The sequence below is a fragment of the Fukomys damarensis genome, unplaced genomic scaffold (genome assembly GCF_012274545.1).
Source record: "Fukomys damarensis isolate Sample0158 unplaced genomic scaffold, DMR_v1.0_HiC HiC_scaffold_37, whole genome shotgun sequence".
NCBI lineage: Eukaryota > Metazoa > Chordata > Mammalia > Rodentia > Bathyergidae > Fukomys > Fukomys damarensis.
Genome location: NW_022900949.1, coordinates 38,708,067 through 38,733,841, shown reverse-complemented (window position 1 = coordinate 38,733,841; position 25,775 = coordinate 38,708,067). Strand labels below are relative to the sequence as shown.

The 25,775-nt window shown below is 38.1% G+C and overlaps 1 protein-coding gene and 1 long non-coding RNA gene across 4 annotated transcripts in view; one reads left to right on the top strand and one right to left on the bottom strand.

Annotated features, from left to right (window-relative positions):
- The window catches only part of Uso1 (USO1 vesicle transport factor), an 83,438-nt gene extending 58,309 nt beyond the window's left edge, over positions 1–25,129 (top strand). The window contains exons 13-24 of one of the 3 annotated variants that reach the window (XM_010610821.3): positions 1,735–1,946; positions 3,479–3,499; positions 8,161–8,271; positions 8,577–8,695; positions 8,811–8,992; positions 9,362–9,483; positions 12,811–12,949; positions 14,406–14,569; positions 15,188–15,277; positions 22,415–22,519; positions 23,908–24,123; positions 24,897–25,129. In XM_010610821.3, the coding sequence (XP_010609123.1) occupies positions 1,735–1,946; positions 3,479–3,499; positions 8,161–8,271; positions 8,577–8,695; positions 8,811–8,992; positions 9,362–9,483; positions 12,811–12,949; positions 14,406–14,569; positions 15,188–15,277; positions 22,415–22,519; positions 23,908–24,123; positions 24,897–24,986 (1,571 nt within the window). In that variant the 3' untranslated portion in view covers positions 24,987–25,129. The remainder of the gene's footprint in view (positions 1–1,734; positions 1,947–3,478; positions 3,500–8,160; positions 8,272–8,576; positions 8,696–8,810; positions 8,993–9,361; positions 9,484–12,810; positions 12,950–14,405; positions 14,570–15,187; positions 15,278–22,414; positions 22,520–23,907; positions 24,124–24,896) is intronic. The other 2 variants (XM_010610822.3, XM_010610823.3) reach the window with 2 other exon arrangements.
- On the bottom strand, positions 12,915–19,375 carry LOC104853005. The gene is made up of 3 exons (XR_777646.2): positions 19,241–19,375; positions 17,287–17,354; positions 12,915–12,993 (listed from the first exon to the last, which is right to left on the bottom strand). It is a non-coding gene; the product is annotated as an uncharacterized LOC104853005 (long non-coding RNA).
- Positions 25,130–25,775: the final 646 nt, after the last annotated feature.

Genomic DNA, 25,775 nt, shown 5'->3' with positions numbered 1-25,775 from the left:
ACCCTGCTGTGGAATCACACTTGATATGTTAGTCTGCTCCTCTTACTATAGATTAGCTCCATTGTCCTCTTTAAGTATTTCAGTTTCAGTCTTTATGTATAAGAAGTATGTGAGTTGTCATCTTATTAAAAAGCTTTTACACAGCGAGAGAAACAGAGTAAAGAGACAACCCACACACAGCATGGGGAAAAATTTTTATCAGCTATTCATCAGACAAAGGATTGTTATCTAGCATATATAAAGAACTCCAAAAAATCAGACCCTCAAAATTTAAAGACTCAATCAAAAACTGGGCATCTGAAATGAAAAGACACTTCTTAGATGAAAAACTAGAAACAGCAAATAAATACATGAAAAAATGTTCAACATCACTGGTTATTCGTGAAATGCAAATTAAAACAGTGCTGAGATTCCATCTCCAGAAAGAATGGCTGCTATCAGGAAATCAACCAATAACAAATGCTGGAGGGGCTGTGAGGGAAAAGAAACTCTTCTCTGCTTTTGGTGGGAGTGTAGACTGGTGCAACCACTGTGGAAATCAGCGTGGAGATTTCTCAAAAAACTAAAACTAGAGATTTCATTTGATCCACCTACTATTCTTTTTATCTTCCCGAAAGAAAAGAATCATACCACAGTGATATGTATGCACCCATGTTCCATAGAGGCACAGTTTGTAATACCTAAATCTTGGAAACAGCCCAAATGCCCATCGGCCGACGAATAGATAAAGAATGTGGATTTTTATACAATGGTGTAGTGTTCTGCCATAAATAAGGATGAGCTTCAGGCATTTATAGCTAAACGGATAGACCTTGAGACCATACTCTTAAGTGAAATAAGTCAGACACACATATTTTAATACGGAATTGTTTTGCTAGTGTGAGAAACTGAAAGTGCAGATAAAGACTAAAATATGGATGTTGGGAAATGGGAAGAAAGTGTTCAGATGGAAAGGGGAACAAGGGAGGAGGGAGGGAGAAAGAAAGGAAGGGACAAGAAAAAAGGTGAAAAGAGAAGGAAAAATGGAAACATTTCATACGTAGAGAGGGGAGGGGGCTTGAGGGGATGGGATAAAATTAAAATTTATCAGAATTATCTGATGTGAATTATTTTAATATGTACCATTAACTTTAAGCTTTAAGAGCAATTTGGAATTGGTAATGGGAAGCCTAAGTAGAATTCATTTTTATTATATAAACAGTGTGGGGAGGTAAAAATTATTACCATAAAGATTATTTGCTATAAATGAAAGTAAGACCCTGGGTGTAGAAAATTTTAAAATATGGTATTTCTTTAGAATTTGTTTTAGAAATGTTTTCAATTAAGATTATTTTTTTATGGGCTGGGGATGTAGCTCAGTGGCACTGTGCCTGCCTTGCAAGCACAAGGTCCTGAGTTCGATCCCCAGTACTGCAAAAAAAAAAAAAATAATAATAATAAGATTATTTTCTTACTATTACCATCATCAATTTGATACATACGGTGTTAAATTTCTTTGCTACTTTAATTCCAAGACCGCTCTCCCATCATTTTATTTTGTAAGGCAGACTTTTAGAGTTTTGAAAATGTTACTTAATAGTAATAAACAAATATTTAAGTAGTACTTAGTAAGATATTTGTGTGTATGTGTGTAGAAAACAATCTAACATTTTATTGTGTTACATCTTGGCTGATTTCCATAGTCAAAACCTAACTTACTACTGTCATATTATCATCTGCCTGTCATCTTTGCAGCAACGGGGAACTCTATCTCAGCCGGTCAGTTGTTGTGTGGAGGTTTGTTTTCTACTGATTCCCTCTCAAACTGGTGTGCTGCGGTGGCCCTCGCCCATGCTTTGCAAGAAAATGCTACTCAGAAAGAACAGTTGCTCAGGGTTCAACTTGCAACGAGCATTGGCAACCCGCCTGTCTCCCTCCTGCAGCAGTGTACCAATATCCTCGCCCAGGTGAGCATTGCACCAGGCTTCCTGACAGCAGGTGTTTGAACTGTAGGTCTCTGCATCGGAGATAAAAGGAAGGTGCAGATGAAAGAGAAAGCACTTCTTTGTGTGTTATTTCATTGTAACTAGCAACCATTTTTGTTGAGTGGGAGCAATGAATATTTTATAGCAATCGTTTTTGCAGGTAGTTACAAGATCTTTATCACAATGAAACTTCTGAGCAGAAAGGTGTATTTTAGTTTTTGGTTTTAAAAAGTCATTTATGGTTTTCTTGCATGTCTTAGTAACTGAACTCATGTCAGTTTGTAAGAAAGGGAAAAAATAATGCAGGTCATTTCTGTCTACTTCCTCTATCTCTTCCCCAATCAGGTGATTATCCAGAATCAAAACTGGAGCAGTAGTGCCCTGCAGACCTAGTCACACAACACAGAAGTAGTTACACAGTTCTGTCTTTGTGGTTCTCAGTCCTCAAATCCCTAGTGTGTTTGACTTACCTAGTAAAATGTAGAAAAGCATAAGTAAACATCTTTGCCTTCCTTTAAACTTAGTGAAAACAGCAAAGTGTCATTGAGTTGTGGCTGCTGGGGCATTTGGGAATGTCACTTACTATGTGATGTACCCCATGCATCACCCTTACTATGGAACAGTTCAAGTGCCTGCTTTGGCAAAACTATAGTCATGGACATTCACTGTCACTTGGGAGGTTAAGATGTGGGTTAGTCTAATATCACAGCCATGTCTGTGTGTTCTAGCAGTGAAATTAGCCTACGCACTACCCCATGATCAAGTGCTGTCTCTTTAGTTTGTAATTTTGCCATGTGTTGAATTTTTCCCTATTTTGAGCTTTGTTTTCTTTTTTTATAGTGCTGGGGATTAAGCCCTTCATGCACACCAAGCATGTACTGTGCCACTGAGCCACACCCCTAGTCCCTGGTCCTTATTTTGAGCTTTTAAAGAAACATTACTGCCATCCATAGAAGTTATAGATGAAAGCTCAAAAATTAAGTACATCGAAAAGAGAGTTGAAAGTTTCTTACATTGGTTTACATCAGCGAAAAACTTATCTCTTTGTGATTGAAAAAGCTGTACCACCGACTTCTATCCTTTTTTTAAAAAAAAAAAAAAAAAAAAAAAAAAAGCTACACCAAATTTTTCATGTCTTTACTTAATTAATTCTCTGCATTCTCATGTTGGTCTGTTGAAAACAAGTTTCTTAGAGCCAAACCGTAATAAACTGTCTCAGCATTATTACCATGAACACAGACAAGCTTTAACGCCGTAGTGACAGTGGATGCACAAGCGGAGTCCTAGGGATGGTGTTGTCTTCCCCACTCTCAGTGGTCACAGTGCTGCAGAATTAGCCTGTACCCTCTAAGATACATATCTTTATACAATAGAGATTAGATCTGGAACTTCCCTGTCCCAAAGTACTGCTTGGATTGCAGAGAGTGGGACGCTGAAAAAGAGAGGATTTTCTAGAGTTAAATTTTTCTAAAGTAGTAGTACTTAATGAATAATTGTTGATGTATAATTTGCAGGGTGATAAGATCGACAGACGGGTATGTATTGCTTGACCAAGCCTAGGCCTTTTCCTCTCACAGCAACGCCTTTTCTTTGCCTTGGGTTTTGCTGATTTGTTTGTTTGTTCGTTTGTTTAACTGCTTGTTTGAAGTTATATCCTACTCACGTTTTCATGTGCAAGGGAATCTCTGTCCTGAGTGGCTGTCTGGTTTTCCATGGGATTTGCAGTGGTGTAACTAAGCACTGGGGATGAGAATCTGAACCTATAAACTTGTGCTTCCTCCTGGGATGCTTCTACTCTGGTTTCCTTGGTTTTTTTTTTTTTTTTTTTTTTTTTTTTTTTTTTTTTTTGCTCTCAGCTTGCTTCTTGATTTCCCTGAAACCATTTCAAAGTAAAATTTAGGATTAAGAATTTTGTCTGTAGTTAATAAATGTAGGAAGGATTGTGTGACTTTTCTATTAAAGTATTTTAAATGTGCCATAGTCAGCATAATTGTAATTTTAAAAATTTTAAATTAAATATTACAGACTATGCTTGATATAATCCATATGCTACAATTACCTATGAGGGTTTGATTTTTTAATGTATTGGGGAAGAGTGTCATTTGTGTTTGGTTTGGGTTTTTTGTTGTGTTGTTTTGTTTTTTTAAGTGCTTGGCACTTCTTATATTATGATGAGGTGTGTTTCACTGTTTAATGGAGAGGTACCTGAGGTCCTGTTAGGAACTGTATCTTTATGTGTGAGTACATGTTTCATCAACCAAGAAAACTTAACCGTCCCTTCTTAGGAAGTCTGTGTCCTTAAAGGCCACCATTAGAAAAGGAATCTGATCATATTGTGCTACAATCTCATATTAATGCTTGAACAGTAGAAGTTTAAAATGTCAGCTTTTTATGTTTTTATAAACAGTACAAAATGTTAAACTTGATATGTACATGATAAGAATGAGAGGGATTTAATTTGAAAATATAATGGGTAAAACAATAGTTTATATTGGAAGATTTGATGATTCAACCTCAAATTTTTTATTTGTAGTTTTCTTTCATCCTGTAAAATGTATGGTTTCTAATAAGTAATACTTAAATGCTCTCAAATGTAGTTTCAACCTCCCTTTCTTTTCAAATTTCCTTCATGATTTACACACCTTGGAGATGGGGTGGGGGTGTACTTCCTATTCTCTGCCAACTTTATAGTTGTGATTTCTTGGTTTTTTGTTTTCTTTGGTACCAGGGATCAAACTCAAGACCTTGCATTTGCAAGGGAGGTGCAGTACCACTGAACTAAATCCCACCCCTGATTGTGAATTTTAGCTTTTGTTTTTGATGAGTTACAGATAGTGTTTCCTGGTATGTTATTTATCTTCTGACCTGAGTGTTCCTTAGACTTTTTTTAATTAATTAAGTTTATTGGTACGTTTTAGATATACATAATGATCGCATTCATCATAGACAATTTGTACATGATGTATCTTGATTTTTCTTTTTTTCCCATTCCCCTCCTCTCCCCTCTCTTCAACTCCTCTTCCCTTCCTTATTTACAAAAGCTTTATTTTCATTTTTCTTTCTTTTCTCATTTTTTTCATTTCCCTTCCTTCCTTTGCCCCTTGCACCTCCCTACTTCCCCTTCCCATTTGAACATTTTTTTTCCTATTTCACAATATCTCTTATACATTTTGGTCCTTATTTATATTTTCAGTTTCTCATGCAAGAGAAACAGTTTGGTATTTATACATGTGTGTCCACTTTATTTCACTTAAGTGTATGGTCCCAAGGTGTATCCTTTCCCTAGAAATGTCTTAAGTTTATCCTTTTTATGGCCAAGTAGTACTCCATTGTAACAAAAAAAACCAAAACAAAACCTACACACACCACACATCAGGGATGGGAATTTAGCGTAGTGGCATTATGCCTGCCTCAGAAGCACAAGATCCTGAGTTCAATCCCCAGTACCAAAAAAAGAAAACAAAAAAACACCATATCTTCTTTATCCCTTTAGTGGTTGATGGGCACTTGGGCTGTTTCCAAGATTTAGCTATGACAAACTGTGCTGCTTGCTATAAACATGGGTGAGACTTTTTATTTTATAGCTTCTACATTCTGCATTTTTTTTTTTTTTTTTTGAGACAGGGTCTTACTGTGTAGTTGAGACTGACCTGGAACTCACTTTGTAGCCCAGGCTGGTCTCGAACTCACAGCCACCCTCCTGCCTCAGCCTCCCCACTGCTGGGATTACAGGCGTGTGCCACCACGCCTAGCTTCTGGCTTCTGCATTTTAAGTCATGCTTAGAAAGGCTTTCCTACTTTAAGATTTTAAGAAATATTTTATATTTTTATCCCATGGTTTTTGTTTCTTTTTTTATTGTTTCAACTCTTCATTGTCTTTGAGGCCAGGTATGGTGGCGCACGCTTGTAATCCCAGCACTTGGGAGGCTGAGGCAGGAGGATCGCTGTGAGTTCGAGACCAGCCTGGGCTACACAGTGAGTTCCAGGTCAGTCTCAACTACATAGTGAGACCCTGTCTCAAAAAGACAAAAACAAAAACAAAAAAAAACCTCTTCATTGCCTTCAACACACTACGTCAGATACGGATCCACTAATTGCTTTTCTAGCTAGCTGTCTAGTTGATCCAAGTTTTTATTGCTTTTCAGTTGTATTCATTACCTTTTTTTTTTTTTGGTACTAGGGATCAAACTGAGGACCTTGCACCTGCGAGGTAGGCAGCAGCACCACTGAGCTAAATCCCTGGCCCTTCATTACTTAATTTTGAAATGGGTCTCACAACGTTGCCCGGACAGGCCTGGAACTCATGGGCATAAGCAGTCCTCCTGCCTCAGGAGTCTGTAGGCATGCATACCATGTCTGGCCCCTCAGCAGTTTTTAAGTCCATCTGTAACACTGATGTTTGTATTGCATCTTTTTCCTACACTAAATTCTCTTTTTTTAAATGAGTCCCATTTCTGGACTTTGTTTTCTCCTGTCCATTTTTTTTCACAGTATTCCTGATTATTTTCTGGTTTTCTATATGATTTGGAGAGTCGTATTATTTGGTTCCAGGAAAAAGGAACAATGTTCTAGGGTTGAGGGTATACCTCAGTGGCAAAGTGCATGCCCTGAGTTTAATACCCTCAGTGTAAACCCCCCAAAAAGCAAACAAAAAGTTTTGGAATTTTCATCTGATTATTTTTGTGTATACAAAATGATTCTCTATGCAATGTAGATATGTTTGGTAGCTACTAATAGTTACTCTAAGTGATAAGCTATTTTTATATAACCAGGAGATCAATAAAACAGTTTTTGATTTGAATATTTATAAGTTTTCTACGGCACATAGTCAAGAATGACTGTATAAGTGGGTATGGTGATGCATGCTTATAATCCCAGCACTTGAGAGACTGGGGCCGGAGGATTACTGCAAGTTTGGAGCCAGCCTGGATGAGTTGAAGGCTGGGCTGAACTGCATAGCAAGACTTTGTCTTTAAAAAAAAAAAAAAAAAAAAAAGAATGACTATATATTTTTACTTTGCAATTTGCATAATTAACATGAAGACACATTATTAGCATAGTACCAACATAGAGTCAGAGAAAAAGAAATGAATGCATCATAAAAACTCACTTTATATTAAAGTTTATTTAGCAAATCATTTAAAGAAATTCAGTATGAATTTATTCCAATCAGTATTAAATATACCTGAAAGTAAATTATGGAAAGGATCAGTATTAAATATACCTGAAAATAGATTATGGAAAGGATCAGTATTAAATAGACCTGAAAATAGATTATAGAAAAATTATGACATCAAGTTTCATGAAATTTGTCTGGTAAAAATCTTTTAAAATGTAATGATAACTAAATTCATTGCTGTCTAGATCTTTAAATAATAACGTTTAGATATTTCCTGAAAAGTTGCCCCAAGGTGACACATTACTATGCTGATTTTCCTTATACTGTATTATTTCAAACAGTGTTTTCCCTGAAACAAAATATAAATATGGGCAGTGGCAATGTTATAAGTTAAGAGAATATTCCAAATAGGGGATATAAGTAATGTTATATTAAAATTTAGAAAATGCAATTTTGCTAGACATGCTAATTTTTAATATTTTTTAATTGTACTGGGCAGCAGTATGGTTGATATGGTTCAAGAAACTTAGTAATTTAAATAAATCTTATTTTCCCTTGTTAATACTTGTGACTTCTCAATATCTGGCTTGTCACCAAGTTTATAGCACGGTTTTTAAATTTTCTTGTTAGAGAATATATTCTCATGGAATTTGACTAAATGGTTCAGGAGATTTTTCTTTTATGAAGTTTATATTTTTTTATCAAGAACTTGCTTTAAACATTGTGATATACAAGTTTATGTAATGTATCTTAGGATTAGGTCTTTTTGAAGCCTTCATATCATATTTTTCTAATTAACAATTTCTAATTAAACCTTCAGACTTTTTCTACTAATAGTGTTTCTACTAATGCGTATGCAAATGAATGTGAATCATTTCTCATCTCTGCACTGTGTTTGGTTTTTGGGAAAGGTGGCCTGAAAGTGTGTATTCTCTTGTTCCTTTTTAAAATTGGACTTCCTGACACATATTTTAAGTGATGTTAACATTCTCTCCATGTAAATGGGAAGGGATCTCAGTAACTAAAAAAAAAAAAAAAAGAATAGAAGGAAATTTTCTGCCAACTTATCTATTGCAGGGAAGCAAAATACAGACAAGAGTTGGATTGTTAATGTTGCTCTGTACCTGGTTAAGCAACTGTCCCATTGCAGTGACACATTTCCTTCACAATACAGCCAATGTTCCATTTGTATCCTTTGTGTTTTAATAACACACATGTAAGCGTTGTCTTATACCTTTTCAGTTTCTTCTTAATTAGAAATACTTCCAGGCCCACAATGTTTGAATTCTCTGCCATATTCTCTGGGTTGCAGCTTTTATACTGTTATAGTTATCATGATATTCACTTAAGCACCATGTGGGAGAAAGATGCTGGCTTGGAATTCATACAGAATTTATTATAAGAAATATTACACAAAATATATGTTCCATTCAGATTGCAAAATGAAATATTCCAGATGTTTTGAACATTTGCTTCCTTAACAAAGATTTCAGCTTACAGGACAGATTGCAGAAAATCTTGGGGAAGAAGAGCATTTGGTGCAAGGCTTATGTGCCCTTCTGCTGGGCATTTCAATATACTTCAATGATAACTCACTTGAGACCTACCTAAAGTAAGTAAGGACAGAATGACTAGTGGCATCTGGAGGTGACACGTTTTCTCTGCTGTGGAACAGTGAGGATTTTGTGGTGGTGTCTTTTTAACCATCTCAATATGTTTATCTTTAGAGAGAAACTAAAGCAACTAATAGAGAAGAGGATTGGCAAAGAAAATTTCATAGAGAAGCTAGGATTTATTAGCAAACATGAGCTATATTCCCGAGCATCACAGAAACCCCAGCCAAACTTTCCTAGTCCAGAATATATGATATTTGATCATGAATTCACAAAGCTGGTGAAAGAACTTGAAGGTAAGGCGAGAAGGTTCATGCTAATACTCATTAGAAAATAACTGTGGCTCCGGGTACACAGGGATTCTCTCATAAGCCTAATCATAGATTTTTTTTTCCTTTCTATTTCTCAATCTGTAGCCCCATGAAAAACCTTTGGATTTCTGTAAGGTTGTAAGGAGTATTGCTTACCTGTGATGGAGTAAGGCTAGCTGTTTTTACTGATTAAGTCTTAATAATAAAATAGAATTTAAAATGTTTCAAACACAGCTTGGAGATAGCTCAGTGGCAGAGCACGTGCTTAGCAGGCTCGATGCATTGGGTTTGACCTCAGCACCACAAAAACAAGCAGAAGTTTAAAACAAATTTTGAGTAAGCTTTCTTTTACAGGTGTTATAACTAAGGCTATTTACAAGTCCAGTGAGGAAGATAAAAAAGAGGAAGAGGTAAAGAAAACATTAGAACAGCATGACAACATCGTGACTCACTACAAAAATATGATTCGAGAGCAAGTAAGTACTAAGGAATTATACTCTTATTGATAGGTGCTTATTTAAGGAAAAGCTTTTGATTGCATTTTAAATGAAAGAGGGTACAGAAAGCAAAACTGTTTTCAAAAACATCAGATTTATTACTTAATATGTGCAAGTGCCATGCAGGATGTCATGGATAAGAACAGCCACAGTCCAGTATCGTTCCCAGGAGAGACAACCCTGTAAATAAATGATTGTAGCATAATAGGTGTGATTGAAAAAGATGGTGAATGCTTGTTTTACAATGTGTTACAGTAAAAGACACATTGTCATTAATCTTCTCAAAGTCCTCCCCCTCACTTCATCCTTAGCCCATCATTCTTACTTCATTCTGAAGCAGTTCTGGAAGTCCTCTTTCATGTCTTTAGTTGCACTGTTGTGGCTGCTTCAGTATCCTGAATCAATTCAAACATTTCCCTTTCTTGGTCATTTTGACTTTGAGGAAGAGCCAGAAGTTACATGGTATCGGACCCAGTAAATGAGATAGATGAAGACATACTGTCATGTTTTCATGAGCCTGCCTTTCTGTTGCATAATACTTAGCAGCAGCAGTCACTATAGTTTTGATCAAACCTTGTAAAGATACAAAAGAGGAACTCCAGGACTACTTTAGAAAGTGGCAGGAAAGATGGGATAAGTGGGGTTTAAGCAGGGGACAGGATTTTGAAGGGAATGAATGGCAGTGTGGCTTTTATTGTAATTTTTTAAAAATTTAGGCACTCACCATACAGTTCAGTCACCTCGTATATATTATAACAGAGTAAGTCCAGTGATGGTGATACCCAAGGTTGTGGCAGCACTGAGAGGAAGATACCTGGTTTAGTTAGGTAGGAGCAGGGGCTTACAGAAAATACAAACAGTCCTGAAAGGATGAGTGGGGATAAAGTGCTAAGGACAAGAGGTCAAGAGAACAAACAGCATGAGTCCAGCAGTGGTGCTGTTGGCAGGTACATGGGGAGCTCTGTTGCCTGGGCAAGGGAAGGGACTTGAGGGGTGAGGCTAGAGCATGGAACCCCCACCAAGGCATTGTGGTGGGGAGGAGGTGGATATTTGGCACTGATGGTAACCAGAATGGTGATGATTGTGGCTCCTCACTTTAGTTTATTGTGTTCTGCAAGTTTATTCAGCACATTTTAATCACTATATCATTTAATTTTACCCCTTACAATATAGTTAATACCTTCAGTTTAGGATAAATGGAGAGCATGAGACTTAGAATTTAAGCTTCCTTGGGACTCTCAGAAACTGAAGCAGATTTCATATCTATGTGTGTTGGGGAGACTGAAAGCTCATACTAGGTGGTGTGCAGGGGTCACACTTCGGAAGTGTGGAGGCTAAAGACTGTAGAATTTGGAGGACTTGGTCATGTTTGGATGCAGGTATAAAAGTGCAGAAAGGGCCAGGTCAGACCCTTAGATTTTCACCTTGGGTGACTGAATAGATGATACTCGGTTAGATTGTTCAAGAGAAGGAATTGATAAGGAGGAGTAATAAGTTAAGTTGAAGCAACGTGCTCAAAATCCTCAGCTGATGCCATTCTTTTTAGGGTACTCATGAACTTCCCCTGCTTGCAGTGTATCGAGCCCCTTAAACCTTCCATTACATTCCTCTAAATTGTGTTTCTTGGGTTTTGCTCTCATGTAATTTTTTTTCTTTTGCCTGGTACTAGGAACTGAACTCTGAACTCTCAGGGCCTTCACATTGCACTTCTTTTTATTTGTTTAAATTTTGAGATAGTCTCAGTAGATTGCTGAGTTGCCCTGGTTGGGCTCAAACTTGAGATCCTCCTACCTTGGTGTCCCAGCGTGATGGGATTACAGGTGTGCACCGCCACACTGGATAATTTCTTATGGTACATATCTTAATTATAACTCCAGAAAATATAGTATTATCTGGAAAATGCGGTTGTTGATGTCATTAAAATTCCCATATCATAAAAATACACACAGGGCAAATCCACATGGAGCAGGTGCACTCCATCCCTGTGTGTCATTTCCTTCCCTACAATCTGTATTATTGAGATTAAATTTGAAGAAAGAATAGAAGCATTTTACATGTAGCATTCAACCTCAGTTTTTCATTTTATAAACAAATTAATAAGCTAGAATCATCTTTGACTTGTCAAAATTTGAATTATCCAACTACCCATGTTTGTTGGTCTATGTCTTAGTACAAATGTGGAGTCATTTCCAGTGGATAAATGCGGTATGTTTGGAGCCATGGAAAGTAAATACTATATGAGATGTGATATGTTACATATTAGGCTAATAAGTACACTTGATTTAGAAAAAGAAAAGCGTGATTTGATTTGACATAATTACTATAATGACTTTAAAAGTGTTGAGTTTGGGCCAGTGGCCTGCCTTGCAAGTGCAAGGACCTGAGTTCAATCCCCGGTACCAAAAAAAAAACCAAAAAAGTGTCAAGTTTGTATATTCTTGCCATTTAAAATGCTACTTGGCATTAGGCTACAAGCATTTAGAGCTATAGAATGTTTGTATACTTTGAATGACATTTGAGAATTCATCCTAATGAAATCATCCAAAATTTCAGGAAAGCATATGGATTAAGATATTTATTATAATGCTACTAATCATTTTGAAAAATAGAAAGTAACTTCAAGGTTAAAAATATTTAACATGGTTTACATTGTTCTACTTGATCAGATATAAGTGAGCATTAAAAGTCATGATCATAGAAACTACTCCTTGGTAGTATGGAAAACTTATAACCAGAATAGTAAGTAAATTAAATATAAACACATATATGGACTGATTATGACAAATTTAAAAAACATGGATTGGAAAAAATTAGAAGGAAATAAAAGGCATCAAATTTTAATTGTTGTATTGCAGTGGTAAAAATTTGAAGCATTTTCTTCAACCTTTTAAATGTTCTGTGATTGTCTTTTAGTGTTAAAAATAATATTGATGCTTGGCAAGCGTGAGGTCCTGAGTTCAATCTCTGGTACCAAAAAAAAAAAAAATGCATGGATGCCTATACTAAGTTTCTTAGTAGCTGGGTATGAATTTCTTAAATGGTTGATGCTCATAAAATGGAGGTTTTCTCTGATCTCCCCTGTGACTACAGTGAGGCCATAGGCTATCTGCCATAGTATTATTAATGAAATCTCTCAGTTCTCCTGCATATTGATTGGTTTTGATGAATGTATTCCTGCCTAATTATTGAATTTGGAAGTGATGAGTGCTTCTGCACACTGACCCCTAATAACTTTGATATTTTTAATTATTTATCTACTTAATACCATTTACTGTGAACTTAAAATATTTGTATTTTATTTCACAGGATCTACAACTAGAGGAATTAAAGCACCAGGTTTCTACATTAAAATGTCAAAATGAACAGTTGCAGACAGCAGTCACACAGCAAGCATCTCAGATTCAGCAGCAGAAGGATCAGTACAATCTTCTGAAAGTCCAGCGGGGTAAGTTTCACTAGCCACCAGCACTGTCATGCCCAGTCACTCACCTGAGACAAATCAAACAAATTCTTTTTGTGGACTAATTATAACAATTGTGTAAATCAGTTTAAAGCAAAACAGTTCATATGTACATGAACCAACCCCATGCGGTGAATTAGTACTGCACACAATACTAAAATTGCAATAATACATAAGATCCTAATAAGATTACTGACATTGTGAAATGGGAAGAAAGGGGCTAAAGGTGTAGGGAAGATGGGATGGGTAGGGGAAGGGTAATAAGGGAAAAGAAAATGTGAGATAATGAAAAGATGGAAATAAAGTGTTTGTGGATGGGAGGGGAGGAGGAGGTGAAGGGAGGGCAGGGACAAGGGGAAAAAATGAGAACCAAGACTTGTCATGTAGAGGTACTAGATCCCAACAATGAATGTAACTGTACTGTATTCCTAAAATGTACCAATAAACTCAATTAAAGCTGAAAAAAATATTAATGATCTTTAAATTTGAATCCAAGCACCTTGTTTCCCATTTGACTGTCTGATCCACTGATTGTTGGCCCTGGCCAAGACCCCACCTGAGCTTCTAACTTAATTAGTCTGGGGTTGGTGTGGGCATTCCTGGTGATTATAATATGTAGCTAGGTGACAGTGATCTAATCTTTCAATTTCCTCATCTGCACAATGGAGATAGTATCATCCATGTCATCTGAGAATTAAATGAAATAATATATATAAATTCTAGTGCCAGCCCTGGCAAATAGTCAGTAAACTATCATATTGTAGAGCTGATAATGATTGGAATATTGTTTACTTAGAAGTATGTTTAATTCATATGAGGGTGACTATTCTTTTTCTTCCCTTATGGCAGTAATTTATCAATTACTTCAGCACAAGCCTACTTTATAAAGGAATTTTACTTTCTCTTACAATTATTGAGAGAACTGGAATTGAAACTACTATAGTTAGGACTGGGGATTTAGCTCAGCGGTTCGGTGGCCTGCCTTGTAAGCGCAAGGACCCGAGTTCAATCCCCACTACTCCCCCCCAAAAAAAAACTACTATAGTTAATAGTAGAGGGCTGGGGATTTAGCTTAGTGATACCATCTGAATTGCAAGCACAAGGTCCTGAGTTCAACTCCTAGTACCAAAATAATAATAATAATAATAATTGTAGGACACCAGCCACCCAATTTAGCTAAGACCATGCTGGAAACTTACTAAAAAAAATAAAACAAATAATCAGTAATTTTTTTTTAAATGCTGGAAACTGCGTCAGTTCTCTGTTTTATTGAAACGGTGTTCTGCAAAGATGAAACATGATTGCAAAAATGCCTCCAAAGTAATTGAGGTAGCAAGGATATATTTGAATCTTACATTTATATTAATATTTAAGTTTTCTAGTTCAAAAATTTAAATTTAAATTTGATGCTAGCTTTCCAAATTTCCTGCATCTTTCATAGGAAAAGACAGTCAGCATCAAGTTTCTTCTAATGACGGGTCTCAGGTGAATGGTGTTCAGCCAGAAGAAATTAGTAGATTGAGAGAAGAGATAGAAGAATTAAAAAGTAATCAGCAACTTTTACAAAGCCAGCTGGCTGAAAAGGACTCTTTGATTGAAAATTTGGTAAGTAAATGCTTAAAAATTTAAATAAAGAGATCAAGAGTAATTCTTATTGTCTTGTTTTTCTGTTATATTTTTGTTGGGTTGTTCTGGGGATGCTGATTGTTGAAGCCCAGGCCCTGTGCATGCTGAGTGAGCTCTGCCTCTGGGCTACGTGCCAAGTCCTGTTGTACTGGTGCATGCAAGCCAGTAAAGCACTGATTAAATATTCAAGTATGAGCTTTGGAGTTAGCCTGTGTAAACTTTAATCTCTACCACTTACCTGAATTCAGACACCTTAGCAGACCTCTGTAAACTCGGTTCTTATACTGGGAGTTGGTGGTATTATCTGTCTCGTTGTGAGACTTAGCTGAGATGCTCTTTCATACATGGATATGGCTCAGAAAATACCTACTTCCTGCTTAAGTTTAATGAATTACTTAGAATAAGTGTAAATGAATTAACTCTGGAAAAGTGATAGATAATACATGCCATGTTGAAATCTTTCGTTTAAAAATTAAAATGTTGATATTAAAGAAAGTTTATGATAAGCACCCATAAAATACAGCTTAGGTGTGTAGAGTTGTGTTTTAGCATTTTCTTCTTCTCTGTAGACTGAACTTATTTCTGTCTTACCTTCAGAAGTCATCTCAGGCAGCTTCTGGTGTGCATGACCTGTCTGCAACAGCAGCTTCAGCTAGAGATGCTGAGCAGGTTGCAGAATTAAAGCAGGTAATTTTCCAGCTTGATCTGCACTCTGTTTAGTCTTGTTTTAATTACAGTAGAGCAGCAACCATACAGTTTCATTAATCTGGAACTGCTTTGTCAGGTTTGAGCTAAATTTTAATATTTAAGACAGCCATTTGGAAATCCAGAGGCTGTTTTTAATTATAGAGTAATGCTGTTTTGCCCCTCCCCGCCTTTTTTTGGTATTTCATTGGTGTTCTTTGTTTGTTTGCTTGCTTGCTTGCTTTTGAAATAGGGTTTCCTTATGCAGCCCAGGCTGGCTTTGAACTTGCGATTCTCCTTGCCTCACTCTCTTGAGTACTGGGATTACAGGCATGTGCTAATGTGCCTGGGCATTGCTATTCTTTGTAACAGTGCTCAGCATCTCACTGAGATTATCTATAGATTACTGTGAAAAACAGGGAGACTATATACAATAAGTCCCCAACTTAAGAACAAGTTCCATTCCAGAAGAACAGTCATAAGTTGGATGTATTTGTAAGTCTGACAAAGTAAATCTTATCTTTGACACAAATATACAATGTATATTGCTTTGCTCTTCCTCAAAGTCCCTTCCTCCTACTTCTGTACATCCTGGGGTCTGACTGAGCACTGTACTGCTGTACACTGTTGCACTGTACAGTGAGCACACAGCAGCACAGCTGTGACAATGTCTGGAAAACACATGAGCTACTTCCATGATTTGTTCACATCTTTGAATGTTTGTAATGGAAGGTCTGTTTGGATCTGTGAAAGTTTAGTACTCAAATATTCATAAGTTAGAGACTTAACTGTATTTATAAGATGCAAATGCAAAGATATAAATCTTGTGCCATATATATTTTTTTTTTCTTTTTTTGGTACTGGGGATTGAACTCAGGGCGAGGGCAGGCGTGGTGTAATTTTTATATACTTTTGACTAAGATAATTGCTCGACCAAATATATTTAAATTTTTCTATCCAGAAAATTGTTGAATTTTAGAATTGGAAAAGGGTAAACTTGTATGATTCTCAGTTGGGTGACTGCAGTTGAAAAGCAAAATAAACTTTTCATGCTCAGTTAATTTATATATTGATAAATTTCTGTTAAACTGGATAGTACAAATTTATCTTTATCCTTGAGAAAATTAAGTATATTTATTCAAAAACAGAACCAGCAAATAGAGAAAGGAACTCTTTTGATGTAGAATTAAATAATGTACTAATTGGAAGTAAAGCCTAGAAAAGTATCCAATTGTTTAATATGTTATCCCTGAACAGGTTCTAATTTATGTTTTTTAAATTTTTTTCCTTTTTTTTTGTTGTCTTCCCCTCTTTCCTTATTATAATAGCAATGCATATTTATTTAAAGGGAGAAGTTTTTCCAAACAGTATGAATGCAACCCACCCAGGCCTGGCTTTTTTCTGCTTCTCCTTGTTGGCTGCCCCAGTGAGACGCCAGGGCTGGGCAGAGAAATTGTGCCTTCATTCATTCATTCATTCATTTTTTAATAGTAGCAAAGGTTATTTGAAAAAGTAGAAAGTGAAGTGTGAGGGAGAAACTGGCTCTTCAGAGTAAGTGGGCCAAGTAAAAGATGAAAAAGTGAGATAAAAATATACCATGGACACAAGGCAGGATATTTTGAGGAGAGCCATAATAGCAAGCTCTTCCTGGTGTCTGTGTGCTTTTATGCCATCCAAATCTCAAGGAAACCCATGAGAATGTCCACATACAGGTCTTGAGAGGCAGTGCTTGGATCCCGTGCTTCAGGGTGATGTCAGCACTAAGCCATTCTATGGAAAAACCTGCTTGAGTTCTAGCAAGAAATCCATGTTCTAGGCTTTGGGAACTGTTCTTGTGCATGTGTTCTGGGATTTTGTAATTAACAGGTCACATGTACTTCCTCACCAGCTTTGCCACACCTCATTCTCCCTACCAAAACAGAAATCCCAATTGTTTATGAGGTGCTGAGGGAGTAAAAGTTTCTGACTTTGATAGCTTCTTCAGACTAGAAGGGGTTGTAGACCCTACTTACAGGGAATAATGTGTCCAACCATGTTGGGGTGCTGTGGCTCATAGGCTGGGTTGTGAAGAAAGGAAAATCTGTCCAAAAAACAAGAAAAGAATTAATGACATCAGGCTGCCTGTTTTATGGGAGAAAGGAACTTCACTATTAGCCCAAATATGAGGAGCAGGTCAGATTTCCATGCTTACTATAGCAGCACTAAAGTTTTGCTTTTTGAAAAGAAATCTCAGGTCTTCTAGAGTATCACAGAAGTTGTTTTTCCCTTTTGGATGATCTTATTCTTCAGATAGGTCAGGTGGAACTGGCTATATTCCAGAAAAATGAATCCACTTATCTATCCCTGCCATCTTTACTGCAGTATGTGTGGCAAGAGCCACTGAGAAGGGGCCTTCCTTTTTGGCTTTAATTGATTAGTGATCTTTGTGATGGACAGTAGGTGGTCCCCCCAGGCCAGGAGCTGACAGGACTCTGTTACCCTGCATTTGGTCAGCTTGGTGTACTTGGCCCCAGTTAAAGATATACTCTAAGATCCTTGTGGTTTCTGAATCCTCCTGTCATATCAGAGGACAGAATGACCTCCCATATAACATTTCAAATGGGCTCAGACTTAGCCCAGTTTGGGGCATGTTACAGACCCTCATGAGTGCTGTTTATAGCAATTGGAGCTGGGACTCAGATGTCTCTTGGCAGAGTTTTGCTAGAGCTTACTTTAGGGTCTGGTTGGCTTTCTCTACCTTTCCAGAAGATTGAGGCCTCCAGGAGGACTGGAGGTGGTAATTTATTCCTAAAGCATCTGCCACCTTGAGTTATTTGAGAGGTAAAAGGAGGTCCATTTTCATTCTGGAGAGATTAGAGTATTCCAAATCTGGGGATAATTTCTCTAAGAAGCACCTTGACTACCCTCATAGCCTTTTCTGTGTGGGTAGGAAAGGCTTCAATCCAGTCTATAAAGGTGTTGACCAGAACCAACCTCTGTTTAAATGCTCCATGTGGTGGCATATGGATAAAGTCTAATTGCCAGTCTTCCTCAAGGTTTGTTCCTCCCCTATGTACAGGTTCTAATAAAGGAGATGGTGGGCTTGCCCATGTGATTTAGTCACAGAGCAGGCAAGCTTTGCAGGCCTTTTGGGTGGTTGTTGCTAGTCCTAGTCCTGTGAAAACTTGAGTGACTATTTCCAGTGTAGCATCTTTTTCCATATAGAAGGAATCATGAAGTGTTTGTATAGCATTCCAGTGTGTCCTTTGAGAAAGGACCAGATTGTTTTCTAAATACCTCGAGTCCTTTTTTAGTTCCTCCTTATCCTGACGCCGACTTATCTTCTTGGGGAATATAGACTGGTTTTAATTCATCCTTGGAAACTGGGAATAAGGCTAGTCTTAAGGGGCTGAAGGCTGTCTTTTATGCATCCCTGTCAACCTTTTGATTTCCCAAGGAGACTTCAGACATGTGTCTCTTTGGTGCCTTTTACAGTGCATAACTGACCTTCCAGGGAAGGTAGACTGCCTCTAGGAGTCATGGAATTTTCTGCCTGTGTTTTATAGATGATTGACAAAGCTACTTCATCAGTGAACCACCAGACCTCAGGATCACGGAGGGGCAGGTCACTGATGTCTGCGTGCATCACTTGTTCACAAGAGTGACTAACTTCTGTATAGGCATCAAAGAAGCAGAGTTAATAGTAGTGCAAGTTTTTATATTATCCTCACATATGTCTAAGAGCATGGCCTGATAGGAGCAAGAGCCATTCCCAGTTAACCACAAGTAACCTTTTGCCTCCAGAGTAGCTCAGATCTGTCGGGAGTCAGGACTTCTAGTCTCTGAACCAGAGTTACTGCAGCTTCTTCTGTTAGAACAGCTGAAGAGAATCTCTGACTAGAGGTCCCCTTGACCCCAACTATAGCTGTAGATCTAGAGGGTTTTCTAAAGAACAAAGAACAGAATAAAGTAATTGAATTGACTCACAGTTGATGTCCAAGTATCCAGGGTCCCTGTCTGTGGACAGGGACATTGTGTGTTTCCCTGAGCCACATCAGTTGCCAGAGCAGGAAATGAGGCTTCTGGTTGGCCTGGCCCCTCCCTCTGTGAGTGGGGATAGTCCACCCTCCTGTGCCACGAGTCAGGCACATTAGCTGCCCCCATTTGGAACAGGGCCCAGGCAGTGGCTTAGTGAAGTCATGTGCCTAGTTTGCAGTCTTCTCCTTGAAATAGGAACCTCAGTTGTCCTTGGGTTTTTCCTAGATGACGTGGGTGGGCTTAAACCATTGCCAGTTGCAACAACTATAATGCTAGCCTTTTCTTTTGTCCTTCGTCTGGGTCTGTCTTGTTGAACATAGAAAAGGCTGTGTCCGACAGTTGGGCCTTAGGTGTCTGTGGGCCATATGAAGTTTTTGTAGCTTACACTGAATATCTGGGGCTGACTGACAGATAAATGACGATCCCACTAGTGCTTCTCCCTCCTTGGAAGATGGATCTATATTAGTATATTTACAAAAGACACAATAGTCCTTTTCATTTCCCTGGTAAGAGCACTTGCATGTCAGACATCATTCTTAGTCCCCCACTAATGTTACAGTCCTTGTTTGGTTTTGTTGAAGGGAGGATAACCTTTCCAGGGTGGTTTCCTCCTTTTAAAGCACATTGCTCATTTGCATAGTTCCTAGCCTTTTATACATCTATCTGAAAAGGGGCCTGATTTATTGGGCTGGGGATTGTAAGGAGGAGATGGAGGAGACCCCTCAATCTCATCAAACAGGTCAGAGAGCCCCACATACCCCTGAGAGACAAGTGGAGATCTTAGGAGGGGGTCGTCCCAGAATGTCTTTCTCCTCAGGGGCCACTCTAAACACCATAGTTCCCGAGCATTCTCTTTGATAGAGTCACAAAAGCCTGAATATAATGCCTTTTATTTCACCTTAGTGTGTCTTTTTGTTTGTTTTTGGTTTGTTTGTATTTTTTTTTTTTTTGTTTTTGGTTTGTTTGTTTTTTTTTTTTTTTTTTGGTACTGGGGATCAAACTCAGGTCCTTGCACTTGCGAGGCAGGTGGCGGAACCACTGAGCTATATCTCCAGCCCCAATCTTAGTGTGTTTTAAACAGAAATGCTGTATCTGAAGAATAGTCTCATAGTTTAAAGTACCTCCCTCTTGTTTTCCAAAATCAGAGGCTTAGTTTATAAGGCCAGTTAATTTTTTAAAAAGGAAGGAAGGAAAGGAGGGAAAGGAAAGAAAAAGATGGCTGCAGTTGACATAAGCCTACATCTAGCAGCATGATGCCATGCAGCCTCTAAGCTTATATCAGTGCCATCCACACCTATGGTGGGGCACTCTTAATCCTCGCACCAAAACACAAACCAAGACAAAAGTCATTTGTAAAACTAGGTAAGAGGAGACCAGGTTAATTTCCAAAAAGGAGTTGCCAACAGATGTGTAATCAGCAAGGCATCTCACAAGAAAGAAGGGAAAAAAGCAAAAACAAAGTGGCTAGAAGAAAAACAAAAGCTGTACATTCTCTTACCCCACCCCAACCCACAGCCAGAAAGGCAGCAGACCATAAGAGTCCCCTAAATGCCTTCTATAGGAGAGAGAGAGGAAAAGAAGAAGAAAAAATCCTTTGCATCATTTTAGAGAAAAACAAAAAGTGCACCCATTGGGCCTTACCTGGTTTCTTCCTGGCTGACTATGCCAAATGATGTTACTGAGCTGCTCCTTCTAAAAGTGGCTCTCCAATTAAACGTTACTAGGTTTTGTGGTGCTCACATCTCCTTCTGGACTTGGTTTATAAGTTTTTCTTGTCTCAAATAATTGAATCAAATGAGCAAAAAATTTATTTGAGTCCATGTTTTTTTGTTGTTGTTGTTGGTGGTGGTTTTTTTTTTGGTACTGGGGATTGAACTCAAGTCCTTGTGCTTGCAAGGCAGGTGGCAGAACAACTGAGCCAAATCCCTGACCCTTAGCCAGACTTATTTGAAAAGGTAAGTGAGCAATGAGGAAAAAACTGACTCTGCAGAGTGTACTTGGGCAGAGTAAAAGAAGGAAAAGCAAGATAAAAGTACATCCTGCGGGGGCAGGGGCATTAGCTCAGTGGTTCCGCTGCCTGTTTCGTAAGCACAAGGACTGGAGTTCGATCCCCAATACCAAAAAAAGAAAAAAACAAAAAAACAAAAAACATACACCCTGGGGGACACAGGGTAGGCCATCGTGAGGAAGGTGTCTTGCTTTACATCCTAATGTTGGACTTCCTCCACCTTCAGATCACTTGTCATTAAGAATTTTCAGGTTTCCAGCAAGACTGCAGTGTTTTATTTGCATGGAGAAGATAATATGCTACAGTGGCACCTCTTACTCCACAAACTAATTCTTTCCACGATTCTGGTTGCAAACTGAGTTGAGTGAGAACCGAATCAAATTTCCCCATAAAGTCAACATTGAACTTAACTATTCAGTTTGATTTGGTTCTTGTCCAGTTTGGTTTGTCACTAGACTCATTGAAAAAATTAAGTTTGTGAACCGAGGTACCATTGTATATTGGTTGCATTTACGTCTGCCTACGTAAGAACTGTATCACAACCACGGGCAACAGCTCCCTTCTTTGAGGGCAACAGCCCTCACCAGATCACTTTGGTGTCCGTATTTCTCCCCCGAATCTCTTTGAGACGATTTAGGCTTTCTTTTACACCCTCCTCAATCAAGACTGTTTTGGCTGCTACTCATTGCCCATTCTGAGCCACTTCCCCATGCGCAGGTCTGTGTTGCCCAGACATCATTTTGCAGTGTGTTGAGAAGGGTTGGGGAAGCCTGAAAACTTCCCTACCACCTCCCTCTGCAGTATGTAAGAAAAAACTTGCATTGTGCCAGTTAGTGGCATTTGGCTCAATTTCTCTGGCTGGCTGGCTGAGGTGGTAATGTGAACTTGACCGAAGGAACTGGTGCTGTGTTGCCAGCATGGCAGGGCTGCTTTGCCTGCGATTAGGATTTTGTCCTTCACTGCTGTGCCTGATCCCTGCCTGGCAGCTGCAACTTTGTTTTCTTTTCTCTTATTGGAATAGAATTTCAGAGCAGCAAGAAGATTGAATCACCACTCTGAGAGTTCTACTGTCTGTGACTTTTAAAAATAATTTTTTTTCCAATTTCTCCTCTCAGGCAAAATCGGTTCCTGTCCAAGGAGAAAGTGAGAATGTAACGGCTGCTAGCACTGATGTGGAAGGGAGACTGTCAGCCTTACTGCAGGAGACGAAGGAGCTGCAGGTTGGCTCTCCACGAAACTTTACTATTGGATGTAATAGGAGATGAGCTTCAGGAAATCTGATTGTGTTGCATTCCATCTCCTAGATCGTGGGTTTATGAAGAATGCTGATGGGTGTCATTTTATTTTACTGCATTTCCATTCATATTTTGATATTTAAAGATGGTACAAAGGAAGTTTTTATTTTTTGGTTTTTTTGAGACAGGGTCTCTATGTAGTTCAGGATGGCCTTGAACTCTCAGCCATCATCTTGCCTCAGCCTCCCCTAAGTAAGTGCTACAATTGTTAAGTGTGCACTGCACACCTTGTTTACAAAGAAAGTTTTAAAATGCTATGGTATTTCAAATTGATTATATAAAATAAAAACTTAATAGTTATGGATTGTGAAAGTAAAATGTATTGAAATTTAAACTTTTATCAACATCAATATTTAATCACAATAACAAAACAAGGGATACAGTTTTGCCAAATATATGAACCGTGGATAGGCATCCCATAAGGCTGAGGAATACAGGGACATTGAAGTCTGCTGGTCTGTTGTACAGCGGAGACTTCAGAATAAATAATATGAAGAAAGGAATATGGTGACATTAATAAAAAATAAAAGGGATGAAGAAAGTATGGAAAAAGGAAGATAACATGTAATGATGTTTTGGGGTCATGGTGAGCTTATTTGGTTGTGATACTGGGGATTGAATCCAGAGCTTTCTCACTAAGCCAACCCCTTTTGCCTAGTCTGGACTCAAATCTGTAATTGTCTTGCCTTAGTTCCCAGAGTTCCCAGAGTATTGGGATTATAGGCCATGTTCAACTAGAGATTATTTTAGTATTGAACTGTGAATTTTTATTTGAAATTTTCTTTTTCCCCCACAATGCTGGGGATCAAACCCAGGACCTCAAACATGCGGGCACTCACTCTACCACTAAGCTGTTCCTACCACCCTTAAATTTATTCTTTTCTCTATTATATGAATGAACTTGGTACTTTTTTGTTTAAATTTGAGCTTTGAGTTCTAATTCCCACACTAACCAGGCTCCATGTGTGACATGTTCTTTGGGAATCCTACATGTGCCTGTGTATTGGCCAAATTTGAATTCCTCTGTTAATCTGAATTGGTATTGCTTTTTTACCTCTTGAGATTTTTTTGAGGACTAGCTGACTGAAACTGATTTTTGAATGAGCTCTACTTTTGACATAACCACCCTTAATGAGTGTGTTGAAGTCTTGCATTCTTGGGTGTATTGGCATAGTAAGCTTCATCTCCTTGCAGCACCTGTGCCTTGAGTGCCTCAGATCAGACAAGCGCAGTCATCTGTCATGGAAGAAAAGCTTGTTAAAAACTTTAGAAAAGTGAGGGCTGCTGTCACATGTTGAGTTTTCTTTTTCTAGAATGAAATTAAAATTTTGTCTGAGGAAAGAACTGCTCTTAAGGAGCAGCTGGATTCCTCTAACAGCACCATTGCCATTTTACAAAATGAGAAAGACAAGCTGGAGTTGGAAATTACAGATTCTAAAAAAGAGCAAGATGATCTCCTGGTGCTGTTGGCTGATCAAGACCAGAAAATACTGTCACTGAAGAAAAAGCTCAAGGATCTTGGTCATTCAGTAAGCTTGAAATGTTTTCAGAAGTAATGTGTGTTCTGTTTCTTTGTAAGCCATTTTAAAAAATGTTAATGTAGCATGGAAAAGTCAAATCTGTATTACAGGTACAGTTATGTAGGCTTGTGAATATAACATCTACATTGCTTTCACTGATGAGTGAATTGATTCAAGATACAGATTAAATTCAGTTTCCAACACTTGCAAACTGTGCTTTTGGACCTTGAGCCTAGAAAATGAATTGATTGCTCCTGTCATAAACAACTCTCACCACCCAAAGGCCCACCGTCTGCCGCATTTGGGTCAGATTTGTGTATGGAGAACATAACCATTCATCAGGAAAGCTGATTTATCTCATTTATATTAAAAATGCCAGGAAGCCGTGAGCATTATATTGAGGAAATCAGATGGCTTATACGGTATGACTATCTTTACTGCCATATTTCCCTGAAAATAAGACCTAGCTGGCAAATAGCCTTGAAAACTAGAGACCAAAACTGCCAACCCCAGCCAGTCTACCCATGCCTTACTTGCCTTATGGAGTAGCTACTGGGCAAGAGGATAATGATGGCAGATAAGGCAGGCTTAGGCTGATCAGGGCTGGTGTTTTTGATCTCTAGTTTTCAAGGCCAGTTACTATCCAGCTAGGTCTTATTTTGGGGGAAAGAAGGTAGAACACAGAATTTTTCAGTATGCATATTATATGTAAACATTTCCCACGTATATGTGGATATAAAAATGAGCAGATTTTCCTATTGTTAAATCTGTTTTCCCTTTAGGTTGAAGAAGAAGATGAACTTGAGTCTGGAGACCAAGATGATGAGGATGATGAAAATGAAGATGGAAAAGACCATGGCCTCAATATTTAGCTTTAAAATCTCCAGGAATGGCAGACATGTATATTGTGACTTTGGAGATGGAATTTTCAGCCAGTGTTTGGTTTGCTTCCACAGAAAAAAAAGATTTAGAAAGCAAGTGGAATGCATTCACTAATAAAACTGGTGATATGTTTTTAAAAATATTGCCACCCTTGTTAAAGACCTTAAAACACTTAACTTTATATGGAACATGTTTTATTTAATTCTTTCTGAACTATCCCAAAATACAATTTGTGGAACTTGAGACACCAAAAACTATAGCATTTGAAGGCATGTGGTGGCAGTGCCGTTCACCTTACTAGTTCACTTTTGATGCTTTGTGACTGTCAAGTACTAACACAGTTGATTTAATTTGTATTGGATTGGAATTATTGTTTCCAAAGTCAGCATTTACATTCTTAGGTGATGATTTCCTTTTAAAGAAAGGAGGTCACCTCAGGCAGGATGGCCTGAGTTGGCCGGGGATAGTGCGTGCCACCTGCCCTTGGAGCTGTGACACCTGCGCCCGCAGGACTGGGCGGTGTGGTTAAGAGCTGTCGCCTGTACAGCTTGGGCAACACCAAGATGTGGAGAGCCGGCTGAGGGACTTGCTGCAGTGTGCGTGCCTGGCTGGTTTTCTTTTTAAGATAACCATGGAAAACAGATTGCAAGTTAATCGATCATTCAACTCAGATTTAGTATTGTTAGAGTATCAGAAAACATATGTTCTTAAAGAGGCCCAGTCTATGATTTATATAATTTATTGGCATTTTTGCTGAATAGGTTTAAGTCAGATAATAG